Genomic DNA, 18,718 nt, shown 5'->3' with positions numbered 1-18,718 from the left:
ACAGGCCAGTTTGACAAGAATAAAGAATGTGTAAAGTCTTAAGAGAAACAAAGTGAGAAAACGCTAGAATGGTATTAGAAGAAGTCCTACGATACCACAACTATTTTTTATTAGGCAGTTTCTACATAGAAAACACTACATCAGGCATTGTGGAAGACTCAGAGATGAGTTATAGACAGCTCTTGCTGTCAAGTTTAGAATCTAGTAGAAGTTAAAATAGTATACAAATAACTCTTAGGAGTAGCTCCCATTTATAAAGCATGATTACATTGTCACATACACTAATCTCATTTGATCCTCAGAATACCCTATGAGAAAGACAAGACTGATTTTAACAAATAAGGAAACAGACTTGGAGAGTTAAAAACATTTTTAAATCCTTACCTTCTGTCTTAGAATTGATACAAATTATCATTTCTAAAGCAGAAGATTGATAACCGCTAGGCAGTTGGAGTTAGGTGACTTGCCCAGGGTCACCTAGCTAGGAAATGTCTGAGGCCAGATTTGGATTAGTAAATTATTTTCTGTGTTACAGCTCTAGTAAATGATAGAACCAGGATCAGAATGAATTCTGAGTCCTTTCCCCCTCCCAGCTATCTCCTGTAGCATCTAAATGCTGTAAGAGAGATCAAAAGTCCTTTTAAGAATTCTTGTTTTTCAATCACTCTTCTTGACCCATTTTGTCTGTGAGTTTTCCTTGGCAAAGGCACTGGAGTGGTGTGTCATTTACTTCTTGGGTGGATTAAGACAGAGATTAAGTGACTTGCTAGTAAGTGTCTGAGGCCAAATTTGAACTCGGGTCTTCCTGACTTCAAACCCAACTCTATCCACTGAGCCACCTAGCTGTCTCCTAGTAAGAATCCTACCAGGGTTTAGATGTTGACTCTGAAGGCAGTTATATGACAAGACATTTAGCCTCCTAAACCTCGTTTTCTTTATTCATAAAATGGAATCCTCATAAGTCTTTTTTAGGGAAGGAGAGTACTTTGTAATCAATAAAGTGCTATAACAATAAGAGCTATTTTTATAATGATAGATTCAGAAGAAGAAAAGATCTCATTCAGTTGAGTGGAATCAGGAAAGTTTTCTACACTGAAAGTTGACACTTTCTAGATTGGAGAAAGGCTCTTTATATCATGCTTTTAAGATTTGCAAAGCAGATACTTCAAAACACCCCTATTGAGGTAGATAAGAAAAATATCATCCCTGTTTCAAATATGAGAAAGAATAGTTTCTGAGAGGAAACCATCATCACATAGTGAGTATCTGAGGATTCAAAGTCTGGTTGTTTCACTACAATTCTAGCATCCTAATGCATCATCCTAAGAAGATTACTGTCCCTTTTTGAGGATAAAAAAAAGGCTTTGAGAGGATTTCCCCTTCTTTCCAACCAACATTTACAGATACCTCAATTTTTTTCAGTATTTCCCCATTTAATTTTTTATTATTATTATTTTTTAAAAACCCTTATCTTAAGTCTTAAGGTCAATACTGGGTTTTGGCTCCAAGGCGGAAGAGTAGTAAGAACTAGGCAATGGGGGTTAAATGACTTGCCCAGGGCCACCCAGCTAGGAAGTGTCTGAGGTCAAATTTGAACCCTTGACTACCCATCTCTAAACCTGGCTCTCTGTCCACTGAGCCCCACAACTGCCTCTATATTCCCCCTTTTTAGAGATAAAGAAACCAAAGCCTGGAGTTGTTAAAAGACTGACCAAAAGTACAGTAAGCAGAGCTTGGGGTAGAACTTACTTCTGAGAAGTAATGGAAATTTAGGAGGTCAATTCTTGATCAGCCAAAAAGACTGGGAAATTGTTTCTAACTGGAGAAGAGAGAGGAAGAGGACAACAATGTGACTCCTGCTTTTAAGAAATATGTACTTAAAAAACTAATAAAAAGGCATCAAGTTGGCTCAGCAGATAGAGAGCCAGGCTTGGAGATGGGAGGTCCTCAGATCAAATTTGACTTCAGACACTTCTGAGCTGTGTGACCCTGGGCAAGTCATTTGACCCCAATTGCCTAGCCCTTACCATTTTTCTGCCTTAGAAGAGATACTTAGTATCAACTCTAATACAGAAGATATAGGTTAAAAAAACAAATAAACTAATGAAGCTAAATGTAGATTAAGTGTAGATCAAGCACCCTCATGCTTAGGTAAGGAGGACATCTTCCAGAAAGAGGGCTGGAAGACTACTTATATTCTTTGGATATAATATATAGAAAATATTCAGTGTTTTTTCAGATTTAACAAGGAACTTAATACCAAAAGAAAAAGTATTTTTCCCTCAACTGTTAGATTTCTCATGAATGTAACATATCATTTTAATACTAATATTCTTTAAGGGATTCTACGTGACTTCAAGATATGATCCACTACTACTCAGATATTCAATTTAATAGACATTTAAGCTTCTGCTCCATGCACAGCATTGAGCCAGACCCTGGAGATACAAAGGCAAAAATGAAACAGTCCCTTTCCCCAAGGCAGGAGGTGGAATGCACCACAGCCAAGATAAGTAAATACAAAGTAATTTGTGGAGGAATAGAATGTTAACAATTGGAAGGGATCAAGGAGAAGTTGGCCCTTGAGCTAAGAGCCTTGAAGATAAGGATTCTAAGAAGATCCCAGAACCTAAGATTGAATCCTATCTCTTCTACTTACTTCCTATATGACTTTGGAAAAGTGACTTAACCTGCCTTTGTTCCCTTATATGTAAAATAAGGGAGTTGGCCTCTAAAATCCCTCTAAAATCTAAATCTACCTTCCCTTGAGAGGAGGAGTTGAAGGACAGTTTTCCAGGCATGAGTGCAAATGAATAGAGGTTAGAGAAGGAATGTCAAGTGTAAGAAATAGTTCCAGTTTGTCTGGAACCTAAAGTGAATAAAGGGTAGACTAATGCAGAATAAATCTGGAAAGGTAGCTATCACATTGAGAAACTTGCATTTTATTTAAGAATTAAAGAGAGCCCCCCAAAAAAAACCCAGAAAAGAAAAATAAATAAAAATGAATGTTTTTTTATCAAGAGAGGGAACTATTCATTTAGGAGATTTATTTTGGAAGGAGGGGGGAAGATGCATCTGAATCTCTGAAGAATCTAAATTGTAGGTGGTATTAAGAATAACTTGCAAATAAGTTCCATCCAATACCATTGGTGGTATAGCCCACCCCGACTCCATCTCACCCCCTGAGTCTGGAAGACTCAGTCCAAAGAAGAGTTCAAAATCAGACACTTACTAGCTGTGTGACCCTGGGCAAGTCACTGAATCCTATTGGTCTCAATTTCCTCATCTGTCAAATGAGCTAGAGAAGGAAATGACAAACCACTCTAGTATCAAAAAACCCCAAAGGAGGTCATGAAGAATCAGAGAAGACTGAAATGACTGAACAACAAAATGTTTAAGAATTATCCACAGTAAATGCACTGTTACAGATGAAAGTGGTCTGGTTATGGACCAAAGGTGAAGGGAAATAGAAAGTTTGAGGGCTACATTGGCACCTGTGAATTGCGAAGTGACCTACGGGAAGTCTCTCAGCACATGGTGAGATCCTCTATGGAGGATTTCTGAGATGAGAAGGAATAATCTGTGTTCCACAAAGTTATAGGAAATGTCCATATCAATGAAACTAAGAATCCCTTGAAATACCTACATATTAATGATTGTAGATTGAGGTTTCACATGGAATCTTTTATTCCCATACATTCTTCATAGGCATCGCCTGCTATATAGGGACTCAGAATTATTGACAGATTTTATATTCTGTGAGGTTGTTGCAATTACTGCCCTGGTTCTGTAGTAACACTATTAATGGGGTATTAACAAACCACATAGTAAATCAGAGAATTTCCTTTGAGATGTCACTAAACCAATTACCCTTTAAAAATTTAGATAGACATATACACACAAACACATATATGAATTCATTTATATTACATATATATGCAATTGCATTTTGTTTTTACATCTCCTTTGTTTTCATATATGCATATATTGTGTGTGTATGTGCACACACATGTGTGTATATCCTCTCTCACCTACCCAGGGACACTTCCCTAATAAGAAGGAAGGAAGGAAGGAAAGAATGAATGAATGAAGGAAGGAAGGAAGGAAGGAAAGAAGGAAAGAAAGCAGTATAGTAAAACTAACCAACATATAACTAATTCTAAAAGTATATACTCTCTCTTTTTTTTTAAAACCCTTACTTTCTTAGAATCGATACTCAACACACTGTACCTAGCTATCCCATGAAAGTACATACTTTCTTAGTCCTTCATCTCTGAAAATAAGGAAGGAAAACATATCTTCTTGTTTCTTCTTTGGAGTTAAGAGCAGTCCTTATAATTAGGGTTTACTTTTTTATTTATTCCATTTATATTGCAGTTATGCTATATATTATTTTCCTGATTTTGCTTACTTAACTTTGTATTAATTCATATAAGCATTCATATGCTTCTTTATATCCCTCATCTTCATTAATTTCTCATGGTGCAAGAATATTTTATTACATTCCTTTACCATAATTTATTTAGCCATCCTCCAACTGATGCAAATACCTATCAAGTTAGCCCTTGTAATACCCTAAACAGGTTCAGATTAGGGCATCTCATTTTTAGAATGTTATTGAAAACTGGAACAGATGCAGAGGTAGGTAGCCAATATGATGAATGCTCTATAGATTATGCCATATGAAGATAGGTTTGACATACATAGTATTTATGTTGAATACAAGAATACTAAGGATAGCGAGGTGGCTCAATGCATAGAAAGCCAGGGCTAGAGATGGGAGGGCCTGAATTCAAAATTGGCCTTAGACCAGTGATGAACAACCTTTTGAGCAGAGCATAACTTGGGTGGTGTGTCACTTAGAGAAAAAAACAACATAATTTTGCAATATTTATAGTTCAAATAACAAAAATATATAATTGTAATATATAACTATTTAATGAACTAAAAAAGGCAAATCAATATAGGTAGAATTGTCATCTATAGTGCACAGAGTGTCTACATTTCACTACAGCAAATGTTTCATCCTCAGCATGCAGCCCCATAGTTCTCTGTATGAGGCCACATGCGGCCATGTGTCATCAAAAATAGTTACACCTGTCAGTGCTGGCACGCGTGTCATATGTTTGCCATCATCACCTTAGACACTTTCTAGCTTGTGTGTCCCTGGGCAAATCATTTACCCCTAACTGCCTAGCCCTTACCGGTCTTCTACCTTGGGATTGACACCTAGTATTAATTCTAAGACAGAAAGTAAGGGTTTTTGGTTTTTTTTTTAAGATGAGGAAGAGGGAGAGGGAGAGAAGAAGAGAAGGAGAAAAAAAAAAAGGAGGAAGGAGGAAGAAGAAGAAGAAAGAAGGAGGAGGAGGAGGAGATTGGAAAGGAGAAGAGGAAGAGGAAGACTTATGAGGGGTGGGAGGATATGATAACCTTAAAATGGGTAAAAGAGAGACAGATTTAGGACTAATATAAGGAAAAGTTTTCCCCCCTTTCATTTTTTTTCTAGAAGCTGATGTGTTTGACATTTGCTTCATTAAACATTTTCAACATTGAACAAAAAAGGTTCCTTATTTTTTGGGTCATATGCCCCTTGGGTAGTCTATTGGAGTCTATGAACCCCTTCTCAGAATATATTTTTTTAAATACATAAAACAAAAATGCAAAGGATTACAAAATAAACCAACTATATTGAGATGCAATTATCAAAATAATTTTGCTATCAACATTCAGGCACTCTGTGGGCCCCATGGGGATCTGTGGACCCTAGATTAAGAATTCTTCTCGTAGGGCTCTATCCTAGCTCTAAAATGATAATCTATGATCTTTATTTCTTGCAATACTGCAAAACACACACAAAAAAAATGGCTAGCATTTATATGCCTCTTTAAGATTTGCGAAGCATTCTGCAAATATTATCTCATTTGATCTTCACAAATGGGTAATTGTAACCTCCATATCACAAGAAGGCCAATGCATGTTGCTCTCTCAGTCTCTACTTCTGACTGACATTGCCCACTCTCTTCTCTCCTACCCTTCTCCATCAACTTTCCAGCTCTTCTTTGTCTTTTGTCTCTCCCTATTAGAATGATTAGAATGTAAGCTCCTGGAGAGTAGGAATCATCTCCCTTTCTTGTTTTTGTCTAAGGAAAAAGGACAGTTACAACTGTCCAGAAGGAGAATGGGCTGCCTAGAAAGTTAGGAACTCCCCAAAGGCCTTAAAGTGGAGGCTGAATAACTACTTGGGATGGATATTGTAGAAGAGATTTCTGTCCAGGTATCAGTTGGACTATTTCTCTATTTCATCAGCAACTTGGGTTTCCTAAAGAATCATTTCTGAGAGGCAGGTAAGGAATAAATTAAAGATATTTCCTCAGGGAAATATCTCAGCCTTCTCCTTATCCTCTTCTCTTCCTCACCCTCACTCAGTTTGTATAACCAAATAATTGCCAAATCTTGCTGTTTCTACTTCCACATCTCTCCCATCTGACTCCTCTCTACTCATAGTCTGTCACTTAAACTATTCCAACAGTCTCCTGTTGTTCAGTCTTAACTCTTTATGACCCTATTTGGGGTTTTTTGGCAAAGATATTGGAGTGGTTTGCCATTTCCTTCTCAAGCTCATTTTGCAGATGAGGAAACTGAGGCCAACAGGGTTCAGTGACTTGCCCAGGGTCACACAGGTAATAAGTTTCTGAGCCTGAATTTGAACTCAGGTACTCCTGACGTTAGGGCTAGAGAGGCTCTCTCTATTGCACCCCCTAGCTGTCCAATGCCTCCTACTTGGTTTCTGTGCCTCAAATTTCTCTGTATAGACTTCATCTCTTGGCAAAGTGAAAAGGAATTTTCCTTAAATGCAGTTCAGACTGCCATGCTCTCCTGCTCAATCAACTACCCACAATCAATTCTAATGATTCCTTATTTCCTTTAGGATAAAATATAAAATCCTACATTTAGTTTTTTTTTTTAAACTCTTACCTTCTGTATATTGGTTCCAAGGCAGAAAGAGGTAAAGGACTAGAAAATGGGGATTAAGTGACTTGCCCAGGGTCACACAGCTAGGAAGTATCTGAGCTTACATTTGAATTTAGGATGACATCCTGTCTCTAGGCCTGGCTCTCTATCCACTGAGCCACCTAGCTGCATTTAGCTTCTAAAACCCATCACAACCTGACCCTAACCTATCCTTCTAGCCTTATTATCTACATTGTTCTTCTCTGGTCCTCCTCCCAACCCCAACAATCCAGCCAAACTACTCATCTCCCATTTCCTGCCTCTCTCCCTTTGTAATGACTATGCTTCATCCTAAAATGCATTCCTTTCTCATGGAATTTCTTTCTTTCTTCAAAATGCAACTGAAGCATTACTTTTACATGAAGCCTTTCCTGATTTCAACTGCTTAATGTCCTTCGTTCTCTAACTCCCTTGTATTAATTTGTGTGTATGTGTGTGAATATTTAGCTCCAGCTAGGTGCCAGGCATGTAAGCACAAAAAAGAGCAAAGTCAATCTCTGTCCTCTTGAAGAACTTACATTCTGATGGGGGAGACAACACACAAGTAAATATATACAAAGCAAACTATATACAGGTTAGTTAGGAAATAATTAACAGAAAGAAGGTACTGGAATTCAAAGAGGCTGGGGATAGCTGTGTGACCCTGGGCAAGTCACTTCACTCCCATTGCCTACCCTTACCACTCTTCTGCCTTGGAGCCAATATACAGTATTGATTCTAAGGTGGAAGATAAGGGTTTAAAAAAAATTTTTTTTTTAAAGAGGCTGGGGAAAAGTTTCTTGTAGAAGGTAAGATTTTAGTAAGATTTAGAACTTAAAGAAAACCAAAGAGTGATGTCAGTCAGTAGTTAAAGCAGAGGAGGGAAAAGTGTTCCAGGCAGGGGGAACAAACAGCCAGAGAGAATGCCCTGAGCCAAGAAATGGAGTGTCTTGTTTTTGGAACACCCAAGAAGCCAGCATCACTAGAGCCAAGAGTATGTGTTGGGGAGTAAAATGTAAAAAGTCTGGAGAGTTAGGAGGGGGCTAGATTATAAAGAGTTGCAGATGCCCAACAGAACATTTTGTATTTGCCCCTGGAGGCAATAGGAGTAGATATACAATACAAACTGATTGTTTTTCTGTTGGAATGTGATCCTTTGAGATCGCCTGTGAGTGAGGATTGTTTCTTTATATTTGTATATATTTGTATACTCAGGACTCAGTCCATTTTCCAGATAAGGAAGTTGAGGTTTCAGAGAAAGGAAGTAACTTGCCCAGAGTTACACAGTTGTTGGAACCAATGCTTGAACCCAAGATTTTTGGTTCTAAGATAAGGGTTAGGGCTCTATTTAGGTTCAGTTCTTGTGCAGAATCATTTATTCTGAGTCATAGTGTGTGACTCAGCAGCAAACCATCCTAGTGATCTTAGGCCTCCTTTCTCTCTACTTCTTTCTCCTGCCATTGACCCTCCTCATCCTTTCTAGGGACCAAAGTTTTTCATCGAGATGAAGTTAGAAAGCTAGGTCTGAGCCAAGTAGGTGTTGTGGCACATGCCTATAATCATGTGGAAGCTAAGAATGGTAGACTGCTTTTCTGAGGAGTAGAAAGGTTAAAAGCTGATTAGATGTCCATGTTAAAGTCTAGCACCAATACGGGGAACCCGCTACTCCCAGGAATGAGGGGCCACTAGGCTGATTACAAGGGGGACAGCAGCCCAGGTCAGAAAAATAGACTAGGTGAAAGCTTCCATGCTGATTAACAGTGGAACTGGGCACTTCCAGCCTAGGTGAGAGAAGAAGACACCAATGCCCCCTACCTCCCCACCCCCCAGGAAAAGGAAGTTGCCCTCAGTCTACTTCTAACTGACATTGCCCACTCCCTTCTCTCTTACCCTTCTCCATCACCTTTCTAGCTCCTCTTTGTCTTTTGTCTTTCCCTATTAGAATGATTAGAATGTAAGCTCCTGAAGAGTAGGAATCATCTCCTTTTTTTTGTTTTTGTCTAAGGAAGAGAAAAGGAAAAGGAAGAGAGAGAGGAAGAGGGGGAAGAGAAGGGAAAAAGGAAGTGAAGTTTGCCTCCACTTTAGGGTCACCTCCAAGGTGCTGACTTCAGTCTCCCAAATCTCAAATAGCTCTGTCCCTGGTTACCTTAGAGACCATCATTCTTCCATCACACTCCAGCAGCTCAGACATCTGAATAGCAGGGAAGGTGACAAGAAGGTTTGCAAGGAAAAATGTGTGAAAGAGAACCAGTTTTAGATTGGAGGCTAATATTTTGGGAAGTTAGGTGATTTCCACTCCTCTCCCTCCCCACTAAGAAACCATCCCAAGATCCACTGGGAAAGGGGATAAAGGTGAGACTATAAGGAGAGAGAATAAAGAAGTGTCCAGATCCTTCTCTGGACAACCAAAGGTCTTTTTACATTAGATTCGTGACCATTCTTATAGCTTAAGGCAGCACAGCTTGATCAAAAATAGGTTATGGCCAACTAATCTTTATTTGTTTGATATGGGAATGTGATAGATACAGTTAACCTAGATTTTAGCAAAGCTTAAAAATTTTTTTTTTTTTAATTTTACCTTTTGGTTCCAAGGCAGAAAAGCAATAAGGACTAGGCCATTGGGGTCAGGTGACTTGCCTAGAGTCCAAGAACCCAAGACCTTCTGCCTCTAAATCTACTGAGCCACATAGCTTTGCCCTTAGCAAAGCTTTTGATACAGCCTTTCTTGTGGATAAAATGGAGAGGTGTAGCCTAAACAATAATTCAATTAGGTAGATTCAGAATTAGTAAAATAGCTGATAGTAATGATTCCATTTCAGCTTGGCAGGTCTCCAGAAACTAGGGATGATCGATGCTTGTTCTTGTGCTTTTAAACTTTTTTTCACTGATGTCATGTTCATCAAATTTGCAGGTGACACAAAGTTAGGAGGGAGAATCAATGAACTAGATGACAACATCAGGATCCAAAAAGATCTTGCTAGGCTAGTACACTGTGCAGAAGTAAATATTAGTCTTCCCTGAACACTATGAGTACTGTTTGAACTAATACTCATACTAAACATATGAGTATCATGTGAAGAAACTGGGGATATTTAATCTGGAAAAGAAAACTCATGGATGACATGATAAATGTCTTCAAGTATTGGAAAGGCTGTCATATGTTCTATTTCACCTCCCATGACAGAACTTCAAATACATTTACGTTTAATGTAAGGAGAAGCTTCCTAACAATTTAAGTTATCCCAAAGTAGAATGGGGTGGCTTGAAAGGTGTCATGGTTCTCCTCAGAAGTCTTTGAGGATTCTTTGCCCAGTATGGATTGCTAGATGCTTGCCAAAGCCAAAGCTTACAAATTCCAAAATGGTTTGATTTTCTGATGGATGAGGAACTATACCAGATTTCTGACTTGAGTTTATCTCCATTGGTACAAATGCTAGCTCATCCATGCCTTCAAATCCTAAATTCTTATCCATGTATTTCCATAAATTCTCTATGAAGAATTTATCCTTCTGAGCAGTTATTGTTCAGTGGACTGAGAGCCAGGTCTAGAGATCAGAGGTCCTGGGTTCAAATGTGGCCTCAGACACTTCCTAGCTGTGTGACCCTGGTCAAGTCACTTAACTTACAGCATTGCCTATCCCTTATTGCTCTTCTGCCTTGGAACTGTGAAGATGGGATTAACTCTCCCCCAGCCTACTTTTAAATTTAATCAACAATAGTAAATACACCCATACTTAACCCAAAAATAGGGAAAGTCCACAAACTACTTACTAAAGGGATTTGCATCTCTAAAAGCAACTGACTGCCCCCTAGGCAGTCCTAAGCAAATGTAAAAATTGGTTCCCTAAAGTGGAGGAAGGAACAGGAAGTGACATAAAGAAGGGTCTTTAAAAGTGGCTGAAACTTCCTGTCACAAGGTTTTTGAGGGTTTTTTTGAGGCTCTGGAGGCTGATGGAGGACCTTCTTCAGTGTGGACCTGGGACTCTAGCACTTGGTTAGACTGCTCTTGGATCTTCCCCTTTGAACTACTGTGGGTGAGTGAAAAGCTGACTCCTTCCCTGGCTTCTGGAGAGATTGGTTTCAGGAGGAGGCTGTGTGCTCATTCACCACCGGTGGAGAGTTAATGAGCCCTGCTGGTGTTGAGCCAGGCACCAGAGAAACATTTAGGGTGATTAGCTAGACTGTTTACTCTACCCTCTTTCACATTTCTCTACTTTACTTTTTCCTTCTATTTTGTCAATAAAGCTGCTAAATAAAAAGTCATTTTGACTTGAGTTATGATAACGGTGACCACATTCTCTTATATTTAGTCAAACCATATTAATTTGGGGGGGGGATATTTTTTTAAACCCTTAACTTCTGTGTCTTGGTTCCAAGGCAGAAGAATGGTAACGGAAGGCAATGGGGGTCAAGTGACTTGCCCAGGGTCAGACAGCTGGGAAGTATCTGAGGCCAGATTTGAACCTAGGACCTCCCGTCTCTAGGCCTGGCTCTCAATCCACTGAGCTACCCAGCTGTCCCCCAAACCATATTAATTTTAACCCCTATGGAACCAATATACAGTATTGATTCGAAGATCTTATATCTTATGTCTTAGCAAGGGTTTCAACATTTTTTTTAAAAGAACCCAGCCAGTGCACTGAATTTCTTCCTCTGGTTTAAAAAAATTCCTGGAGAACAATTTATATAATAAAATGATAATAATATTTTTTGGTTTTGCTTCTTTAAAAAACCCTTCCCTTCTGTCTTAGAATTGATACTAAATATCAATAAGTATTGTCCAGGGTCACACAGCTAGGAAGTGTCTGAGGTCAGTTTTGAACCCAAGACCTCTTGTTTACAAGCCTGTCTCTCTAGCCACTGAGCCACCAAGCTGAAAAGAAAAACAACTTGTAAAACTTGGGAATTCTGTTCAACCACAATTCAAGAGAACTCATGAGACATATTACACACCTCTAGTTAAAGGATTTAGATTGAGAATTGAGACATATTTTTCTGGACATGGCCAACTTGGGAATCTGTTTTGCTTGACTATACATATTTGTTTACAGAGGTTTTATTTTTCTTGCTTTCTCAATGGTAGGGAGTAGAGGAGGAAAGATAAGAAGTTAGATCTTTATTTGAAAATAAAATTTAATTAAAAAAACTGTTGGGAGGGAGAAATTATTTGAGTGATTATAAACCAAAAATGTATATTATGCAATTTAGATAAATCAATATGATTACCTAAAATTTTTTTTCTTAAAACTGATATAAAGGGGGTCAGCTGGGTAGCTCAGTGGATTGAGAGCCAGGACTAGAGATAGGAGGTCCCAGCTTCAAATCTAGCTTCAGATACTTCCAATCTGTGTGACTCTGGGCAAGTCACTTAACCCCTGTTGCCTAGCTCTTACCACTCTTCTGCCTTGAAACCAATACACTGTATTGATTCTAAGGTAGAAGGTAAGGGTTTAAAAAAAAATACCAACATAATACATAGGCTATCCATAATTGCTTGCTTTCTTTCTATTTGAATCCTCAATGTGTACCAAAGTGTCCAGCACATAAGTAAGCACTTAATAAAAGCTCTATCATCTACTTTTATATTACTACTTACTCTGCTAATGTAATTGGCTTACTTCTTTATCTAGTCATCCTGAGTTGTCTTTTATGCTGCTTCTCTTGCACAAGTTATTGTTGGTGGTAGATGGTAGAGAGTAGACCAGTGATTCCCAAAGTGGGTGCCACCACCCCCTGGTGGGTGCTGCAATGATCCAGGGAGGCAGTGATGGCCACAGATGCTTTATCTTTCCTATAAATTGCTATTAAAATTAAAAAAAATTAATCTCCAGAGGGCTAAGTAATATTTTTTCTGGAAAGGGGGCGGTAGGCCAAAAAAGTTTGGGAACCACTGCAGTAGATGGTATATGGTAGACTGAAGTCTACTTACACCTACCATGTGTGTCTCTCTATTGCCCTTTCAGTTACTTGTAATTTTTATTCTTCTGGGAATTGAATTTCCATTCTTTGGGAGAATATTGGTGTTGAAGTAAAAGCCAAGATAACTGATTAGAGGTAGCCACTCAGCTGAACTCTCCCAATATTTTCCTCCAAACAGCTTTAAAATAATGCGTCAAATCAGATTTTGAAGTGGCAAAGCCACTACAAGGTCAGGGTGAGATATTTTTCTGGCCTAAGAAAATTCAAGGGGTCAGCAGGAGAAGTCTGTGGCATCAGGGTAAAGACCTGCCCAGGGTCCATACACCTGTTGGTGGCAACAGCAACTTCAGGAACTCTCAGCCCAAAGCCGGTAAGGGGTTTAGACAACTGATCAGAAAGAGATTACAGAATAATATTTGCTGGCATTAGGTTCGATTAATGCTGAGTGGCAACCCTATTGCTCATATAAAGTTCTGGGTCACAGTTCCAGGATGGAGTAGAGCTCTGGTGGTCAGTCACAAGGGAGCAAAAGCCCTGGTAACAAAGCAAAGGGGGACACCAGTGCCTGTGACTTTAGAGGACTAAGGGCACTTCCTGGATAAAGATTAGAGCTGAGAGCAGGAGAGCAGTGACCACACCTTTCCTAGGATCACACCATCTTGGAAACTCCCCAAACTTGCAGACCCTCAGAACTGGTTCTGAAAACAATAGCACAAAAAAGCCAGAAGCCTGGGACAAAGCCTCCCTACCCTCAGATGAAAAGAGTCCAATTTTAACATAAAGGTCAAAGTAAAAAGATTAGCTAGAAAAACAAGCAAACAACAAATGTAATTTGACCTCCTTGACCTTCATCTACAGATGAAGACATAAATTCAGAAGAAAATAACTATGTGAAAACTGCTATTAAAAAAACCATCAAAGAATAATGCTAATTGGACCCAATCCCAACAAGAATTCCTAGAAGAGTTAAGGAAAGAAATGAGTGATAGAAGAAAAATTGGGAAAAGAAGTTAGATAAATCCAAAGACCCCAGCTTTTGGGATAAGAATTCACTCTTTGACAAAAACTGTTGGGAAAACTGGAAAACAGTATAGTGAAAACTAGGTATCGACCAGTATCTCAAAGTAAGATAAAAATGGGTATATGATTGAGACATAAAGGGTGATATCATAAGCAGATTATGGGAGAATAGAATAGTTTATCTGTCAGATCTCTGGAGAAGGAAAGAATTTATAACCTAATAAGAGATAGAGAACATTACAAGATGTAAAGTGAACAATTTTGATTGTATTAAATTTAAAAGGTTTTGTACAAACAAAACCAATGTAACCAAGATTAGAAGGGAAGCAACAAATTGGGGAAAATTTTTTATAGCAGATTTCTCTGATAAAGTCCTCATTTCTCAAATATATGGAGAACTGGGTCAAATTTATAAGAGCACAAGTAATTCACCAATTGACAAATGGCAAAGAATGTGAACAAGCAGTTTTCAGATAAAATCAAAGCTATCAATAATGATGAAAAAATATTCTTATTCACTCTACAATAGAGAAATGCAAATTAAAACAACTCTGAGGCACCACCTATTAGATTGGCCAATATGACAGTAAATTAAAATGACAAATGTTAGAGGAGATATAGCAAAATTGGGATACTAATGCACTATTGGTGGAATTGGGAACTGGTTTCAATCCTTCTAGAAGGCAATTTGGAACTATTCTCAGAGGGCTATAAAACTATGCATACCCTTTGATCCTGTAATACCACTACTAGGTCTGTATCCCAAGGAGATTTAAAAAAAAGGGGAAAGGACCTAAAAAAATTTATAGCAGCTCTTTTTGAGGAGGTAAAGAATTGGAAATTGAAGGGATGTCCATCAATTAAGGAAGGGCTGAACAAATTATGGTATATGATGGTGATGGAATATAATTGTGCAATAAGAAATGAAAAGCGGAATGATTTCAGAAAAAGTTGGAAAGACCTACATGAACTGATGCAGCATGAAAGAAATAGAATCAGGAGAATACTGTCCATATCAACAGCAATATTATATGATGAATTGTAAGAGACAGCTACTCTTAGCAATACAATGTCCAAGACAATTCTGAAGAACTTATGACAAAGAATGCTACCCGCCTCCAGAGAAAGAACTGTTGGAGTTGGAATGCAGGTCAAAGCATCCTGTTTCTTATTTTAAAAAAAGAAAGAAATTGGAGTGATGCCAGAACATTATGAAAAGAGAATTAACAGCTTGGTAAAGGAGGCATCAAAAAAAATACTGAAGAAAATAATACCTTAAAAAACAGAAATGATCAAATGGAAATGGAGGTTAAAAAATGCACTGAATTAAAGCATTTCTTAAAAAGTAGATTTGGCCAAAAGGGGGCAAAATCTCACTAAAGAAAATGATTTCTTAAAAATTAGAATTGGGCAAGGGGATGCTAATGACTCCATGAGACATCAAGAATCAATAAAACAGTCACAAGAATGAAAAAATAGGAAAAAAATGTGAAATATCTCATTAGAAAACATCTTCCCTGGAAAAGAGACTGAGGAAACAAAATTTAAGACTTCTTAGACTTCCTGAAAGTGTTGATAAAACAAAAAAAGAGCCTAGAGATCATATTTTAAGAAATTACATGGAAAACTATCCTGATAGCTTAGATCTAGGGAGTTAAATAAATATTGAAAGAATCTACCAATTTTCTCTTGAAAGAGATCCAAAAATGCAAACTCCCATATTATATAGCCAAATTCCAGAGCTCTTGGTCAAGGGAAAAAATGCTTTAAGCCACCAGAAAGAAAAAAATTCAAATATTGTGGAGACATTCAAGATCATATAAGATTTAGTGGCTTCCAGATTAAAAGAATCAGAGGGCTTAGAATATGATATTCCAGAAGGCAAAGGAGCTAGGATTACCACCAAGAATAACCTACTTAGGACAACTCAGTGGAATCCTTCATGGGGGAAAAATGGATATTTAATAAAATAGAAGGCATTCAAGCATTTCTGATGAAAAGACCAGAGCTAAGTAGAAAATGTGACATTCAAACAGAAGACTCAAGAGAACCACAGAAAGGTAAATTTGAAAGAGTAATTATAAAGGACTCAATAAAATTAAACTGTTTATATTCCTATATGGGAATGCTTATGACTTCTAAAAACTTTGTCATTATTAGGGCAGATAAAAAGAATGTATATAGATAGAGTTGATCATGTTGGAATGATCTTCAAAAAAAATGAAGGGGGTAAGAAAGGAATGCACTGGGAGAAAGGGAAAGGGAAAGGTAAAATAGGGAAATTTTTCTCACATAAAAGATGTGTATAAAGAAGAGTTTTTACAGTGGGGGAATAGTAGGCAATGCTTGAACCTCACTCTCATTGGAATTGGTTCAAAGAGGGAAGAAGATATATACACAGTTAATTATATATAGATATGTTACTTTCCTAATAGGGAAAGAGAAGGGGAAGAGAATAAGGGGAGGGTGTGACAAAAGAGAGAGCAGATTAAGGGAGTCAGTGCTTAGAAGCAAAATAGATTTTTTTAAGAGGGATAGGAGAGAGAGAGAGAGAAAGAGAGAGAAAGAAACAAGAAAATAGGATGTTAGGATAGAGAGAAATACAGTTAGTAATTATAACTGTGAATGTGAATGGGCTGGGCTCACCCACAAAACAGAAGCAGATAACAGAATGGATTCGAAACTAGAATCCAACAATATATTGTTTACAAGAGATACTTGAAACAGAAAAACTATGGGCAGCTTGGTGGCTTAGTGTATAGAGCACCAAGGCCTGGAGTTGGTAAGACCTGGGTTCAAACCTAGCCTTGAACACTTCCTAGCTATGTGACCCTACGCAAGTTATTTAACCCTATTTGCCTAATTCCCCTTTGGATGGCAAAGATGTGGCATGGGTGCAGAGCCAGCACTCTGGGAGCTGCTCTACTGCCCCTCTTCCCAGCCCCACTCCCCCCAAGCACTTTCTCTCAGAGCACTTTCCCATTCAGTAATTCAGGGACTCACAGACAACTTGAATTTTTCCTCTAGGCACTTGAACTCCTTAAAGGTTTGCCCTGACCTAGCTCTTGCCTTTCTGTCTTAGAATTTTTACTAAAACAGAAAGAAAGGTTAAAAAAAAAAAAAAAAAGAACCAGAAATACACAGAGTAAAAATAAAGAATTGGAACAGAATCTAATACGTTTCAGTTAAAGTAAAAAAGGCATGGGGTTAAAAAAAAAAAAAAAGGCAGGGATAGCTATAATGATCTCAGACAATGCAAAAGCAAAAATAGACCTAATTAAAAGACATAAGCAGGGACAGTGCATGATGCTAAAGAGTATCATAGACAATGAAGTAATTAAAAAAAATTTACAGCTAGTTTCTCTGATGAAGGCCTCATTTTTTTTTCAAATATATACTGAGCATAAAACTGAGTAGAATTTCTAAAAATAAGAGCCATTCCCCAAATAATAAGTGGTCAAAGGAGATAAACAGGCAGTTTTCAGAAGAAGAAATGAAAGCTATCTATATCACATGAAAAAATGCTCTAAATCACTAATTGATTAGAGAAATGCAAATTAAAACAGCTCTAAGGTACCACTTCACACTTAGCAGAAATGACAAATGATGGAGGAAATGAGAGAAAAATAGATAAGTTAATCAACTAATCATTCTGGAGAACAATTTGGAACTATGTCCAAAGGGCTATAAAAAAAAATGTGCATGCTTATTGACCCAGCAATACCACTACTAGATTTGTATCCCAGAGAAATCAAATAAAAAAGAAAAGGACCTAAATGTACAAAAGTATTTATAGGGGACAGCTACATCTAAGTGGCTTAGTGGATGGAGAACCGATTCAAAACTGATTTCAGACACTTCCCAGCTGTGTGACCCTGGACATAAGTCACTTAACCCCCATTGCCTAACCTTTATCTCTTTTTTGCCTTGGAACCAATACACAGCATTCTAATATGAAAGGTAAGGATGTAAAAAAAAAATTAAAGGTAGAGTTTTTTGGGGGTGACTAAGAATTGAAAATCTAGGAGATACTCATCAATTGGGGAATGACTGAACAAATTGTGGCATATTATTGTGATGGAGTACTATTGGGCTATAAGAAATGACAAGGTGAGGTGGTTTCAGGAAAAAAAAACCCCATGATAAAACCTATATGAATGGATGCAAAGTGAAGTGAGAATAACCATTTATTACTATGTGTAGTAATGACACTATTGTAATCATGACCAACTGTGAAAGATTTGGTTATTCTGTTCAATACAATGATCCAAGACAACTCTAAAAGACTCCTGACCCAACACACCCACCCACACACCCCCCCCTCACACACACACAGATACCATATACTTCCAGAGAGAGAACTGATGAACTCTGAGTGCAAACTGAAATATAATTATCTCACCTTATTTTTCTTGCTTCTTTTGAAATATAGCTAATATGGAAATGTTTATAGGATTTCACATGTGTATTTAACATATTGCTTACCTTCTCAGTGGGTAGGAGGGAGGGAGAGAATTTGGAATTCAAAATTTATGAAGAAAAGAATGTTAAAAATAAGTAAATAATAAACTGAAATGTAAGAAAAGGAAAAAATGTGTCTTGTATAGTTTTAAAAGATGAGCTAGTGGACTTCCGGGTTAAGATGGCGGCAGAGTAAGAAGCAGCTCTTAACCTCTCCTGACTGAAACACACAAAACTCCTCAAGGGGACATAAAAACAAGTCCAGACGAACGGAGGAACCCCACAACAGGGCACAGCGTGGAAGGTACGTGGAATCGAGACATTTCCA

The 18,718-nt window shown here is 37.9% G+C and overlaps 1 protein-coding gene across 1 annotated transcript in view; it reads right to left on the bottom strand.

Annotated features, from left to right (window-relative positions):
- Positions 1–13,131: 13,131 nt before the first annotated feature.
- Positions 13,132–18,718, bottom strand: part of LOC123246083 (ETS translocation variant 3-like protein) — a 33,446-nt gene continuing 27,859 nt past the window's right edge. Inside the window, exon 6 of the mRNA XM_044675030.1 lies at positions 13,132–13,296. Coding sequence (XP_044530965.1) covers positions 13,132–13,296 — 165 coding nt within the window. The remainder of the gene's footprint in view (positions 13,297–18,718) is intronic.

The sequence above is a fragment of the Gracilinanus agilis genome, chromosome 4 (assembly GCF_016433145.1).
Source record: "Gracilinanus agilis isolate LMUSP501 chromosome 4, AgileGrace, whole genome shotgun sequence".
Lineage (NCBI taxonomy): Eukaryota > Metazoa > Chordata > Mammalia > Didelphimorphia > Didelphidae > Gracilinanus > Gracilinanus agilis.
This window is presented reverse-complemented; position numbering and strand designations above follow the sequence as displayed.